This window comes from Mastomys coucha, unplaced genomic scaffold, assembly GCF_008632895.1.
Source record: "Mastomys coucha isolate ucsf_1 unplaced genomic scaffold, UCSF_Mcou_1 pScaffold20, whole genome shotgun sequence".
NCBI lineage: Eukaryota > Metazoa > Chordata > Mammalia > Rodentia > Muridae > Mastomys > Mastomys coucha.
In genome coordinates this window covers 140,198,118-140,211,574 of record NW_022196903.1, presented here as the reverse complement: position 1 = coordinate 140,211,574, position 13,457 = coordinate 140,198,118, and the positions used below count along the sequence as shown (strand labels likewise).

The window sequence follows — 13,457 nt, the reverse complement described above, 5'->3', positions numbered from 1 at the left end:
ACATCTGGGTTGTTTCCAGCTTCTGGCTATTACAAATAAGACTGCTATGAACATAGTGGAGCATGTGTCCTTGTGGTATGCTGAAGCATCTTTTGGGTATATGCCCAGGAATGGTGTAGCTGGGTCTTCAGGTAGAGCTATTTCTAATTTTCCGAGGAACCGTCAGATTGATTTCCAGAGTTGTACCAGTCTGCAATCCCACCAGCAATGGAGGAGTGTTCCTCTTTCTCCATCTCCTTGCCAGCATCTGCTGTCACTTGAGTCTTAGAGCTGAGATTCACCTTGCCTGCTTGCTCCTTTGCTCTGGTGGGTGGGTGGGAGGAGGTTGAAATTCAGAGTTCATCTGAGTAGTAATCCCTTTCTTTACAAAGCACTCCATGGAACACAAGCTGACCTTTCTAGTCCCTGTTACTTAGTTAAACAGAGACAGTGGTGTCCTGATAGATCTCATCTGCTCTAGCTTAGAAATAGAAAGCTGGAGAGAGATCCATGGAGGGAGAGCTTCTCTCTGCTGCTCAGACTCCACCCCTGATTTCACATCTATCTAATCTGTGGGCTTCACATTGCTCTCTGAGCCCGCCAGTGGTTTTGTAGACTGCAGTAGGACTCACCACTATAATTTCAAGCCTTCAATTAACACAGTTTGCAGTGGCTTTGTCAAGACTATGAGCAATTGAGTCACTCTTCCAAGAGGAGATCTGCTGCAGATAAGAGCTGGAGAGTAACTGGGCTTCTTCAGTGAGCAAGGGAGTTTGCCCAGGCACCTAAGGAGCCAGCAGAACTGTGCTAGGTCTCTTCTGTTTGTCAGTGTCACCACAAGGCAGTGGGTCTTAGAAAGGTCAAGGGACTTGAACGAGCTGTCATGGAAGGTCGGCGGGGCATGGACGAGCCCACTCGCCTGGCAGTTACTCTGTGTGCCACAGTTCTGAGTTTCCCAGCCAAGCAGAGGAGCTGCTGTGGCAGCTCAGACTCTCTTCACTCCTTCCGCAGAGGGCTCTTCACCTCTCGATGCCCTGCCCTGAGGAAAACACAGAGACCATTGCAAACAGAGAAAGAATCAGAATGCTTCCGGCCAGAGAAGCATGCAGTATCCTTCCTGGTTTGTGTATCTTTATAAGGAATTATAGTTTGATTCTAGAAATAGCAGTGAAAATACTTTCTAAAATTTACATAGAATATGCCAATTCATCATTTCCTAAAAAGAAGCCTTTTGGAAAGTTAACCATGTGGGTCATTTTAAAGTTAAATTGCCAAGTAATGAAACAAAAAGTAATTATGCTGTCTAGTCATCTGTCACCCAATGTCCAGCTGTCCATCCAGCAAACATTAAGCATCCATTGTCTGCTGACCACGTGTTTGGATATGAAGGGTATAACTCTAACTGAAGCTAAACCACCACACTCCCAGAACTCACTTCTGGATGAGGGAGACACTGTCATAAAATAAGGACGACTTCACACACCTGTGTCTTTTCAAATTATAAAAACCAATTTTATTATTGAATCCACATCTACTGTGCATTACATTCGGTCTAGAAACCTTTTTTATAAGATAATTACTATGTCAGTGACAGTGAAGTAATCTTATCTACTTTAATACAAAAGAGAACAACGAGCTTAGGAAGGAGCGCTTTGGGTGAGGGCTCAGTGTCAAGTGTTTCATGAAATTCATCTTGTGTATCGGATCCCAATTTCAGTTCCTTTTTGAAAATGTGTTCAGTTCATCTGTTAGTAAGAATCTTTTGCCGGGCAGTGGTGGTGCATGCCTTTAATCCCAGCACTTGGGAGGCAGAGGCAGGTGGATTTCCGAGTTTGAGGCCAGCCTGGTCTACAGAGTGAGTTCCAGGACAGCCTGGGATACACAGAGAAACCCTGTCTCAAAAAAAAATAAAAATAAAAAATAAAAAATCTTTATGTGTTCATATTTTTCTACTATGTTTTAAAAGAAAAACTCCTTAAAAAGGAAAGTTTGTTAATTTTAGTTTTTAAAAATGTGGATTTTTTTTGCCGGGCGGTGGTGGCGCACACCTTTAATCCCAGCACTTGGGAGGCAGAGGCAGGTAGATTTTAGAGTTTGAGGCCAGCCTGGTCTACAGAGTGAGTTCCAGGACAGCCAGGCTACACAGAGAAACCCTATCTCAAAAAACCAAAAAAAAAAAAAAAAAAAAAAAAAAAAAAAAAAAAGTGGATTTTTGGTGAAGAATCCAAATTGTTTCTGGTGATAACATCTATCATCAGGACAGAATTTGGCAAATGTTATTTAGGTTGAAGTTATATGATGGAGTCTCACTGAATTTCTGAGTCAGAAGGAGGGGGCTAGGATCTGCCTTTCCAGCTTCTATGTGATGCTCTGCCATGCTTCCAGCAGGCACAGTCTGTCAGGAGGGTATGAACAGCCTGGAAGAGAGCTGATTCCCCAGTGTGACAGCTCTGATGTTTCCTCAGAACACATCAGAGGGAGAACTTAAACATTTTTAAGTACTTTGTTCCATTGAGTCATCTCTATCTCTCTCTCTCCCTCTCCTTCTCCTTCTCCCCCCACCCCTGTTGTTGTAGTACATGTGTCTATCTGGTGCTTGTGAGTGTGTGAAGCATATATGTGTATGTTGTAGGTTGTGTTATGTGTGGGCATGTGGGTTGTATGTGTAAGTGTGTGTGTTGCATGTGTGAGTAGTATATGTGCAGGTATGTGTGTATGTGTATGTTGCGTGTATATATGTGTGTGTGCACATGTGTGTTGGTGTTTGTCTTGTTTCATAAGCCATTTCATCTTATCATTAAAGGGTTTTTCTAAAACTGACTTTGCTGTAATTTAAGACAGACCCTTACTGTGTGAGTGTAGATCACCTGAAAATCAAGAGCTTTCACTTTTAGTAATTAACTCTGCTCAACTCCTTGTTACTTTTGTACATTTACTTTATCTCAGCTTCCATTGTTATGGAAATAACAGATCTCTAAGAACCATATGGATTTTTTAAAAAAAATATTAGATATATAAAACAAAGAATGTTTCTCAAACTCTTGGTAAAGAGATTGTAGGGCAACCAATCCTGGTGGCCCATGCCTGTGGTCCCAACGTTCTGGGACAAGAGACAGGAAGATGGTCTAAGGTTCTAGGCCCATGCCTGCGGTCCCAACATTCAGGGACAAGAGACAGGAAGATGGCCTAAGGTTCCAGGCCAGGTTGTATTGTATGGTGAGTTCCAGGCCAGCCTAAACCAGGTCCTGTCTGAGTGGAGGAGAGAAACTGATGAAGTATAGGTAAACTAATAGTGGGAAGAAGCTGTGGGTAGATGCCAGCATTTTGGAGTCCCTCCTCCAATCCAGCTGTGGTTAGGGAACCAGTTCCCAAGTAATGCTTCCTTGACTCTTATGTCCTAAGAGAACAAATGGATCCAGAGACACAGACAGTTGAAGCAGGAGTTTATTTAGCAAAGCAAAGGGCAGTACATTCCAGAAGGAGATGGGAGGGCTGACTAGGAGGGTGCATAGCAGCTCCCTCTGCTCTGCGCTGTCCATTTTCTAAAGCTTTAGGAATATTCATGAGGTGGGTAGCATGTTCATGGCGATAAGCTGGCCTTTCCCCCAAGGATGAGCCATCCTTTACCCGAGGATGTAAAACCACAGTATAGGTGACAATGTAGTGAAGTGTGGTCCTTTGAGGATGCACACCCTTTGTTAGTGCAGACATGTAGCATTTGGGAAAGTGTCCTGTTGTCTCAGTTTCTGATATAGCCAGAACACCCTGCAGCTTCAAAGACATTTGACCCCAAGGGATTTCTCACCTTCTGGAGAGGGCCACCAAGATGCAACTGCAGTTTCCTTGGTTACCTTAGCACTAGCTTCTAGCTTGCCCAAACTCAGAGAAACAGTTCCTTAGTTCACTATGGATGAGTGGTGTGTGAACGCATGTGCATGTGTGTGTATACATGCAGTGCCTGTGTGTATGCAGAAGTGTGTGTGTGGGGGGGTGGGTGTGCGGGCACGTGCGCGCGTGCACGTGTTTCTTTACTTTGGGGCTCTGGTATTTCGGCCTGAAGGTCTATGTATCCTTCACAGCTATCTCTGGGTGCTCAGTCCTGGTTTGTCAAGCTCTGTTTCTCAGAAATGTCTCCTGCATCTTCTCCTCTGCCATAGCCAACCTTTTCACCAACCCTGCTGTCTATTTTGGATGTAAAAGGAAACACCATTTGTCTGGTCCAGTTCTGATGTAAAATACATTCAAGACAACATGGTAGTTTTGGGTTGGAGAGCAAGGATGATTGAGAAAGAAACAAAGAACTGTATAAAAGAAAGATGGCTTCTTTTCCCTGACACTCGTTGATCTGTTGACACGTTCTGGGGCTTTGCCACTTCTGTTGTTCTTCCTGTCTCTTCTCTCCTGTCTTCTCACTCCAGTGCTCTCACCCCTCCCTTTGGGAAACTCTGCAGTTTTCTTCTCGAGGGAAGACTCCTTCCTCACATGTCTTGTTGCCACCTGGATTCTGAAGACACGGAGAGCGCTTTCTCCCCTCTCCTGGGAATGCTTTCTGAAGTGGCTGAATGCACTTCTCCACTAGCATCTGAGGATTTTCTTGCTGAAAGTACAGAGCTCAGCTTCTTGTGGAAACGTGTTCTTCTCAGCTGCCTTTGCCCTCCCTGCTCCTGACAGGGTAGAAATTGGCCATCAACATTTTGGAAGGAGAGCCACTCTGTGGGCAGTGTCTTATGAAGGGCTGCAGTGTGGATGAGCTGCAGTGGCAGATGGGCTACAGTGTGGGTGACCTGCAGTGGTGGGTGAGCTGCAGTGGCAGGTGGGCTGCAGTGCTGGGTGAGTTGCAGTGCTGGATAAGCTGCAGTGGTGGGTGGGCTGCAATGCTGGGTAAGCTGCAGTAGTGGGTGAACTGCAGTGCTGGGTAAGCTGCAATGCTGGGTGAGCTGCAATGTGGGTGAGCTGCAGTGGCAGGTGGGCTGCAGTGTGAGTGAGCTGCAGTGCTGGGTGAGCTGCAGTATGGGTGAGCTGCGGTGTGGGTGAGCTGCAGTGCTGGGTAAGCTGCAATGTGGGTGAGCTGCAGTGGCAAGTGGGCTGCAGTATGGGTGGGCTGCAGTGCTGGGTGAACTGCAGTGCTGGGTGAGCTGCAGTGGTAGGTGAGCTGCAGTGTGGGTGAGCTGCAGTGTAGGTGAGCTGCAGTGTGGGTGAGCTGCAGTGGCAGGTGGGCTGCAGTGTGGGTGAGCTGCAGTGCTGGGTGAGCTGCAGTATGGGTGAGCTGCAGTGCTGGGTGAGCTGCAGTATGGGTGAGCTGCAGTGGCAGGTGGGCTGCAGTGTGAGTGAGCTGCAGTGCTGGGTGAGCTGCAGTGCTGGGTGAGCTGCAGTGCTGGGTGAGCTGCAGTGCTGGGTGAGTTGCAGTGGCAGGTGGGCTGCAGTGTGGGTGAGCTGCAGTGCTGGGTGAGCTGCAATGTAGATGGGCTGCAGTGTGGGTGAGCTGCAGTATGGGTGAGCTGCAGTACTGGGTGAGCTGCAGTATGGGTGAGCTGCAGTATGGGTGAGCTGCAATGGCAGGTGAGCTGCAGTGTGGGTGGGCTGCAGTGTGGGTGAGCTGCAGTGCTGTGTGAGCTGTAGTGCTGGGTGAGCTTTGGAACCATTTCCAGTCAGTTTCTCTTAATTCATGATTTCCTTCTGGAAACATAAGGATGCTAGAGAGTTCATTCCACCTTGCGCAGAGAAGTCTCTTTGCAGCCTGTGTTTGTAGAGTCTTTCTCAGGCTCCCTTACTCTAAAGCAAACTCACCCAATCAAAACAGTCTCAAGGTTCTTGTGGCCAGACATACTAATGAAGGTGCCTTAGAACTAGCTCCAGGGGAGAGCTGAAATCAAGGTGCCTTAGAGCTAGCTCCAGGGGAGAGCTGAGGGAAGCATCCTTCCCTGTCTACACCAGTTTCTGGTGTTTTCTGGCTGTTTTTGGCAGCCAAGACCTATGCCGGACACCGTTATCCTACCATCTCATGATGCTGCATGTTGTATGGACCTGTCTGAGCCCATGTTCTTCTCTTATTTAAGGATGATAGCTAATGGATTAGGGTTCATTCTCGTATGTATTAGGGTTAATCTATGAATGGGAATTTTTTGTTATGCCACATTTAGTCCGAAATTATTGGTTCAACGAAAGCATGATATTCTTGAAAAACCCATTACTAGTTCATTGTATATGTTTATATATAAAGTCTATGTGAAGTAAGACTCTGAGCTCCACACATGGTCATTGAGTGTGGCTTTTTTTCTATGCCCACTCACTGGGACTTGGCTCACACAGATCTTGTCCTTGTAGCACAGAGTCACAGCCTTGAACACTTTCTCCTGTTTCCTTCCCTCCTGGGGACATTTCAGCCATTCTTTGAAACTCATCACAATACTTCTTATGCGATTCTCTGCCTACTGCCAAAGCAATGTGAATCCATGTCCCTCTGCACCATCTCACCTACAGGAACCACAAACCAGCAGCTGTTTTAGTTCTTCAGTGCCCAGCTGGCACTTTGCATAGGTGGATGGTGGATGGACACCCTGTTTCTCATCAAAGCCACTGCAGTTAGACCTGGGTTTTGTCTATAACGGCATCGTGTGATCAAAGGGAGAACATATGTTCTAAAGACAAAAGGCCTTTATGTTTTACAGAGAGTGGTTTCCTCAAACTTACTCTGTCTTTTGCTGCTGTTGTTGCTTCAGGTGGGAATGATGTCTGGTGTAGAAGCATTGTTGCAAAGGCAATCATGTGACTTTGGGCAATCATGTGACTTTGGGCAATCATGTGACTTCAGGCAATCATGTGACTTCAGACTCTAGCTGGGAAAAGCCGACTTCTGGCTCACAGCTTTAGTGATTAATAATAGTTGAACACACACTGAAAAAAAAAAATCCAGAGATTAGAAGTACTGAAGTGTAATTATCATAGAACAATATTCTGGTACAAATTCTGGTTTTTGTTCGATCCTTTCTTGGAGCCAAATGAAATGAACATAAATATCCTAGGGATAAGAAGATATATGTGAAGCAAACATTTTTATATCATTTCTATTGTTATTGGAGTTCGAAAATTCTGGTCTCGTCTGTCTTTACTCCCTAACCTTTGATTTAAAAAATATACAATGATCTTCAAGACCCTGTTGATGGGTATGTATGTTTAAGGTTTATGTTATCCATACACATGTATTTTATGAGTGCACATATGTTGCAGTAAATTTTAACCCAATTTACCCAATCAATGAATTCACAACTCAATTAATTGGTATATAAGCTACTCGCCTAGATTGGGCAGATCTACCACTACACTACTCTACTCCCATCTATTAGATCCCATATGAGTTGTGATTTCCCCAAGCCACGTGCTTCAGCTCCATCTTCCTTCCACCTCATCCTCCTCCGTCATCCTCTTCACCAGTCTCGCCCCCCCGAACTTTTCAGCTCCACCTTCCCTCCTGCTACCCAATCATTGGCCTTAGCCTTTATTTGAAAAGTTAAGGTGGTGAGAAGGTTTACAAGGCACCTGTATATCTGTATTGCTCCTCATCTGAAGTGCTTTCCAGGAGAGGAGAATTAGCATCAAAATACAAGACCAGGGCTATCCACAACACACATACATATATTTTAGTGTTGCATTTATATTTTTAATTTAAAATTTCCATGTATATGGCTGCACATCTGTCTACTTGCCCAACCCATGAAGTGCCTGCTGTGGCCAGGGAGTTATGCCCTGGGACTGGAGTCACAGATGGTCTCTGTGAGAGCTGCCCTGTCAGCACTGGGAACTGAGCTCAGGGGTTCTAGAATAATAGATTGAGGATTCCAGGGAGCTGAGAAAAGGAATAGAGTGGTCTGACTCAAAGAAGACGGGTGAAGGAAATAGGAAAGTAACTGACTCGTTGTCAAGCAGTTACTCAGGCTCATGTTTGGTAAAGACTGAAGCCAAGAGAGTGTCATTGTTAAAGTGGACTGGCACAGGCCTTGATGAGAACTTGGCCTGTTAGCTCTGTTGGAAGTTCAGGCCACTTAGCTCAGCTTGGTGACCTGGAACTTCTGTGTGATGTAGTTCAGTCTGCTCTGTTGTGTCCAGAGCCCTGGTCTCTGGTGACTTTTCACTATGCATCCATACTCCTTGGTTGTGGCTCCAGGCCTGACCTCTGCCCAGGGCTTTGACAAACTGATGCTACAACCTGTTCCTTGGTTTCCTCTACAGGGACACTAAAAGCTCTGGGTGTCTAGAAGCAACCCTTTGTATTTCTGTGTTTGATTGTAGCAATTGGTATTCCTAGACTTTCCCCTGTCCCACTCAATAGTTCTGGACTTAACACTAAGCAGATTTTCAACTCTGTGGTGAAATAGCTGAGGTAAATGACTTATGAGGAAGGAAGGTTCATTCTGAGTCACACTTTCAAAGCTCTTTGGCCATGGCTGTATTGCACAACATCACGGCCCTATGGTGGGCTGGAGGAGATCATGGTAGAGTAGAGTTATCCATCATGTAATCTAGGGAGCAGAAAAGAGGAAGAAACGAGAGACCGAGAGTTTAATATACTCTTCAAGGACACACATGCCATGACCCACCTTCCTCCTGTAGGCCAAGCAGAGCAGTTTCCAGACTTCCAGCTTCCAATGGAGTCTTCAGCCTTCAGCGCCAAGCTGTGTGATGACTCGGGCTGGTAGTACACACAGCGAGTGTCCTTGCCGAGTCATCACCCATTCCTGAACCTGGGAATGCTAGTGATGTGAGGCTTGCCAGTTTCACCCCCAGAACCACTTCTTGCCAGTTGGTAATATGCCCAAGCGATTACAGCAATTTCCTTTTTAAACTCACTTAGCCTTTGAGGAACACCCACAAGGCACAGCAAGTTTCATGACTCTGGATGGTAATAAAAACGATATAATTCACGTTTAGTTGGATATAAAGTGTAAGTAAAATAAGACATCATTTTTTTTCTTCATGGTCCATAAATGACCTTGAAAGGCAGTTCTAAAGTAATCATATCAAAATGATTTGTTCTGGAGTCGGTGGGATGAATATTTAATTGTTAATATTATCACTTTGCAGGATGTTGACTTGGTCTTACAGGTCTGGATTATTGCGGGAATTTATGTTGATTCTTTATGACCCGTTGACATTAAGACACTGTGGGTAACAGAATGATATGTTTATAGGCTTGTAACACCACCAAGATACTTGCCCTGAAGCTACTGTCTGAGTTTAGCACTGACTGGCTTTGCCAGTTTCCAGCTATGTAGTTGTAGACAAGTTCACACTGCCTGTGCCTTAGTTTTCTCATTTGTAAAATAGAAGCAGTGAGAGTGTGCATCCCAGCATTTTGAAGTTGGAGCTGATGAGATCTTGTACGTGGCAGAATGAGCCAGATGCCTCCGGGAGCAATGGGTTTATGTAACACAGCGGCCTGGCTACACTGGTGGGCTCTGCACTTACTGAGAGCCCCTGTCTTCAGCAATGAGATGGAGAATGATAGGGATACGCCTAATGTTGACTTTTGACTTAAATGCACACGGAGATGCACACACACATATACTCAATGAACCTGTATACACATACACATATAAAAGAAAATACTTGTGATGAGATTGTTGTTTTTTTAAATGTTCAATTTCATGTACAAATGAAATTGAAATCTATGCCCATAAAGTGCCAGTTTTGACCTGGTAATGTGCAAAAGTATAGGTTGATAAAAACCACTATCATAGGGCTGGGATTACACACAGTAAGAGAAAGCCTTCTAGAATGCAGAGCCCTGTCTATATGTCATCTATGTTATTTCTACTGCCCACTCTTCTGCTGCCTTGCTGACATTGATTTACATGTATGTGTAGTTGGTCATTGATTTACATGTATGTGTAGTTGGTCATAGATATACATATAAGTGTAGCTGGTGATTGATTTCCATGTAAGTGTAGCTGGTGATTGATTTCCATGTATGTGTAGTTGGTCATTGATTTACATGTACGTATAGTTGGTCATTGATGTATGTGTAGTTGGTCATTGATTTACATGTATGTATAGTTGGTCATTGATGTACTTGTATGTGTAGCTGGTAATTGATTTACATGTATGTGTAATTTGAAAATATTTCAAGGAATTTCATCTTCCTCAATGTTACCATCAGCATTTCTTCTCCTTGGCACATTCATCACAGATAGGGATTATCCACAAATGAGAGTGACTGATTCTTATGCATTCATTATTGATGCCTTTCAAACGCAGACATACCTTCTCTGAATATAGCTAATTACTGTCACCCCAGGACTATGAAAGGCACGTGGACAGATTAACTTCTGAGCCTCATCACAGGAGAAGAGCGAAGAGAAATTAACCCTTTATTTTCTTCCTGGCAGTTGGCCCGCCACAATAAGCTGCTGCAGCAGATGCTCAAGCCTGGATCTGATCCTGAGGAAGGGGATGAAGCCTTGAAGTATTACGCCAATCACACGGCACAGATCGAGGTACTTGCCTATCACTCCCAGAAAGGGCCCAATGGTGAAAGAATGCATTTGCTTTCTATCTGAGGCCATTTTCATGATTTGTCTTAGAACTGTGAAATAATACCAGGTGATTTAAATGGAAAAGTCTGTCCCACAAGCTGAGGTCTAAGAGCCATGTGTATAAACCGAGTCTGTCCATCTTGAGTCTTTTCTCTCCCCAGAACCACTCTGAAGTTTTTGAAATGAAAGAGTAAAGCTTTTCTCCTGTTTGGGTCATAGAAGCAAATAGGGTAGAGTATTGAGTGATATTTTAGAGACAAGATATTAGAGAATTTGCCTCTTAATAATTGCGGAGGCTTGTAAATGTAACTTTGCCCGATACAATTGTTATATTGGACGCTTGCAGCTGAATAAGCTCACCTTTTCTAGCTGTTTCTGAACTCTGGCTGGCTGGCTCAACTCAGCTCCTCTCCAAGCTGACTGATTTGATCTGGCTTCTCTCAGCTTCTCGCTCACTTGCTCTGCTTAGCCTCAAACTAACTCTGGCAATTTGTTCTAATCTTCCGGCTCCTTATTCACTGGCTTCTGCTGCCTGTTCTGACCTGCACCGAACTGCACAAACTCATGAACCAACTCAACTCCACCACAGTGCACACACTTCACTGACCTACTCTCTTGCCCTGTGCTGCTCTTAAATAGCTTTTCTTTCCTGTGCCGTTCTCCCGAAAGTTGGGTGTATCCTATCTCTGTCTCATTCTATCAAATCTATCTCTGATCCATCACTCTGTCTGCCCCTTGATTAGACACCACTTTCAAACATAGCTGCTTCCTTCTACAAACTAATTTTACCTTGAAGGTGTACACGAAGGATGTGTGTATATTCCAGCCAGATCACACAGACCTAGGTCTTCAGATGAGGTCCCTTGCTAAAGCAGCTATGTTGCTGGATTAAAATTCCTCTACAGAGGCTTCTTAAGATATGGGTCTGTGACTTAACAGAGTGCTTGAAGCCAGGCATAATGGCACATGTCTTCCCCACAGCACTTCGGAGACAGAAGCGGGCAGATCTCTGTAAGCTCCACATAGGTCGGTCTAGTTCAGCAAGTTACAGACCAGCTACATAGTGAGACCTTGCTTTGAAAAAAGCAAAATAAAAGTATATGAAAGTATAGGAAATGTGGAAGCACTAATAAAAATTTCATATTGGTATAACGCACTCGGAATAGTTAGCTGTTTACACATTTATTGTCTGACAGCTGCCCTCTCCCTGCCCCATAAACGGGACATTATCTATTGTCCTGTAGCAGATCAGGAGGTGTGACGGGGCCCATCTGGCTGTCATGTGTAGCTGGGCTATCATGGTGATGCTTCTTGGCAGAGCTAATCAGGCAGAAGTCAGTAGAGTGGTGGATGCTTGTCACTCCTGATTTACGACCACACATCCATTCATTCTGGTAGATGTTCTTTAGTTTTCAGCAGAATCTGTCACGGGCACCTTTACTCTCTAATGGGTGATTTCTATGTGTTATTGTTTATTTCTACCAAGTCTTTGAGCATTAATAACCTTTATCACTTCATGTCAGAAGTGGACCCCTGCTCATATGTATAAACATCAACAGTGCGCAGCTCAGTGTCAGATTGGCCTGATGAGAGCCAATTGCAGTAATGGGTATTATCAAGAATGGTAGCTTGTGGCGATCAGTTTAGTAGCCCTGGGAAGTGGGGAGGTGCTTAGGCCAAATGCCCATCAAAGAAAGAGGCCCCCATGATCTGAATCTAACTTTCAGATTCTCTCATGCGTCTCACTGACTCTGAAGAAATCGTTCAGTTTTAAGCAATTAGTCATTGGAAAGATTTTCTGTATCTGTCAATCATACTAGATCATTGTAATCATCCACCATTCCCAGTGTGTGTGCCCCTCAGGGTGGTAGGCTGTGTGTGTGTGTGTGTGTGTGTGTGTGTGTGTGTACAAGGAGGCCCAAGGTTGGTACAGAGAATCATTCTCCATTACTCTCCTGCCTTTCTCACTACGGCGGGACCCCTCAGTTGAACCCAGAGCCTGGTAATGTAGCCAGTCTTGCTAAGCAGCTTGCACTGAGGGGCCTCTGGCTTTGCCTTCCAACACTGGGATTACTGGAAGGCTGGCACACCCACCCAGCACTTAGTGGGTTTGTGGGGATCTGAACTCTGACCCTCACACTTATTTTGCATGGCAAGTGCTTTAACCACTAAGCTGCCCCCCCCCACCTTTGGCTCTAACATTTAAAGAGCCATCATGTGTCTCAGTTCTCTCCCTTCTGTACTGGGGACCCTGTTAATTTTTTTACTTTCAGCTCCCCAGGACTCCTCAGCTAATGACTGAATAAGCATCTGTTGAATAACCTAGGAGAAAATTAACCATATTTGGCTTCCTTTTGGGTAAAGCATTTCCTCCTTCGGTTTCTCTGGTTTGTCATTGCCCTTTGTGAAATGTGACAGCCAGAATTAAATGTGTCATTTTATGCAAGGACTGAATATTTTGGCTTATCTAATCACAGCTTTATTTCTTTAGTAAGCCCTAAGAATTTTTTTTTTAAATACTTGACACTGTTGGATCGACTAAACCTTTTAAAATCCTTTTCATGTGGTTGCTTACCATACCAAATATGCCTCAGTAGTTTATATAGTTGATATTTTAATTACTTTTTAAAGTTAGCACATAAAGGGGCTGCACAGGTAGCCAGTAGTTAAGGGCACTGCTGTGGTTACAGGAACCTGGATTCAGTTCCTAGCACCCATGCATTACTCTGGTTCCAGGATTAAAATTGATTTAGAGAAGAGAGAGTTTATGTTGACTCAGGTTCTGGAAGGAGAGTCCAGAGACAGGGAAGGCAAGGCATGGGGCAGGGGCCTTAAAGGTGAGGCATGGGGGAGGGGCCTGTTTTATTCATATGCAGCAGAGTGGGGAGAAGAGCAAGACTATAAGCCCTCAAAGCCTCCTCCTGCATGGCTGCACCTCCTAAAGGTTCC

The 13,457-nt window shown here is 44.7% G+C and overlaps 1 protein-coding gene across 1 annotated transcript in view; it reads left to right on the top strand.

The window, feature by feature from the left end:
* The window catches only part of Itpr2 (inositol 1,4,5-trisphosphate receptor type 2), a 421,140-nt gene that overhangs the window by 315,415 nt on the left and 92,268 nt on the right, over nt 1-13,457 (top strand). Inside the window, exon 46 of the mRNA XM_031383897.1 lies at nt 10,362-10,469. Coding sequence (XP_031239757.1) covers nt 10,362-10,469 — 108 coding nt within the window. The remainder of the gene's footprint in view (nt 1-10,361; nt 10,470-13,457) is intronic.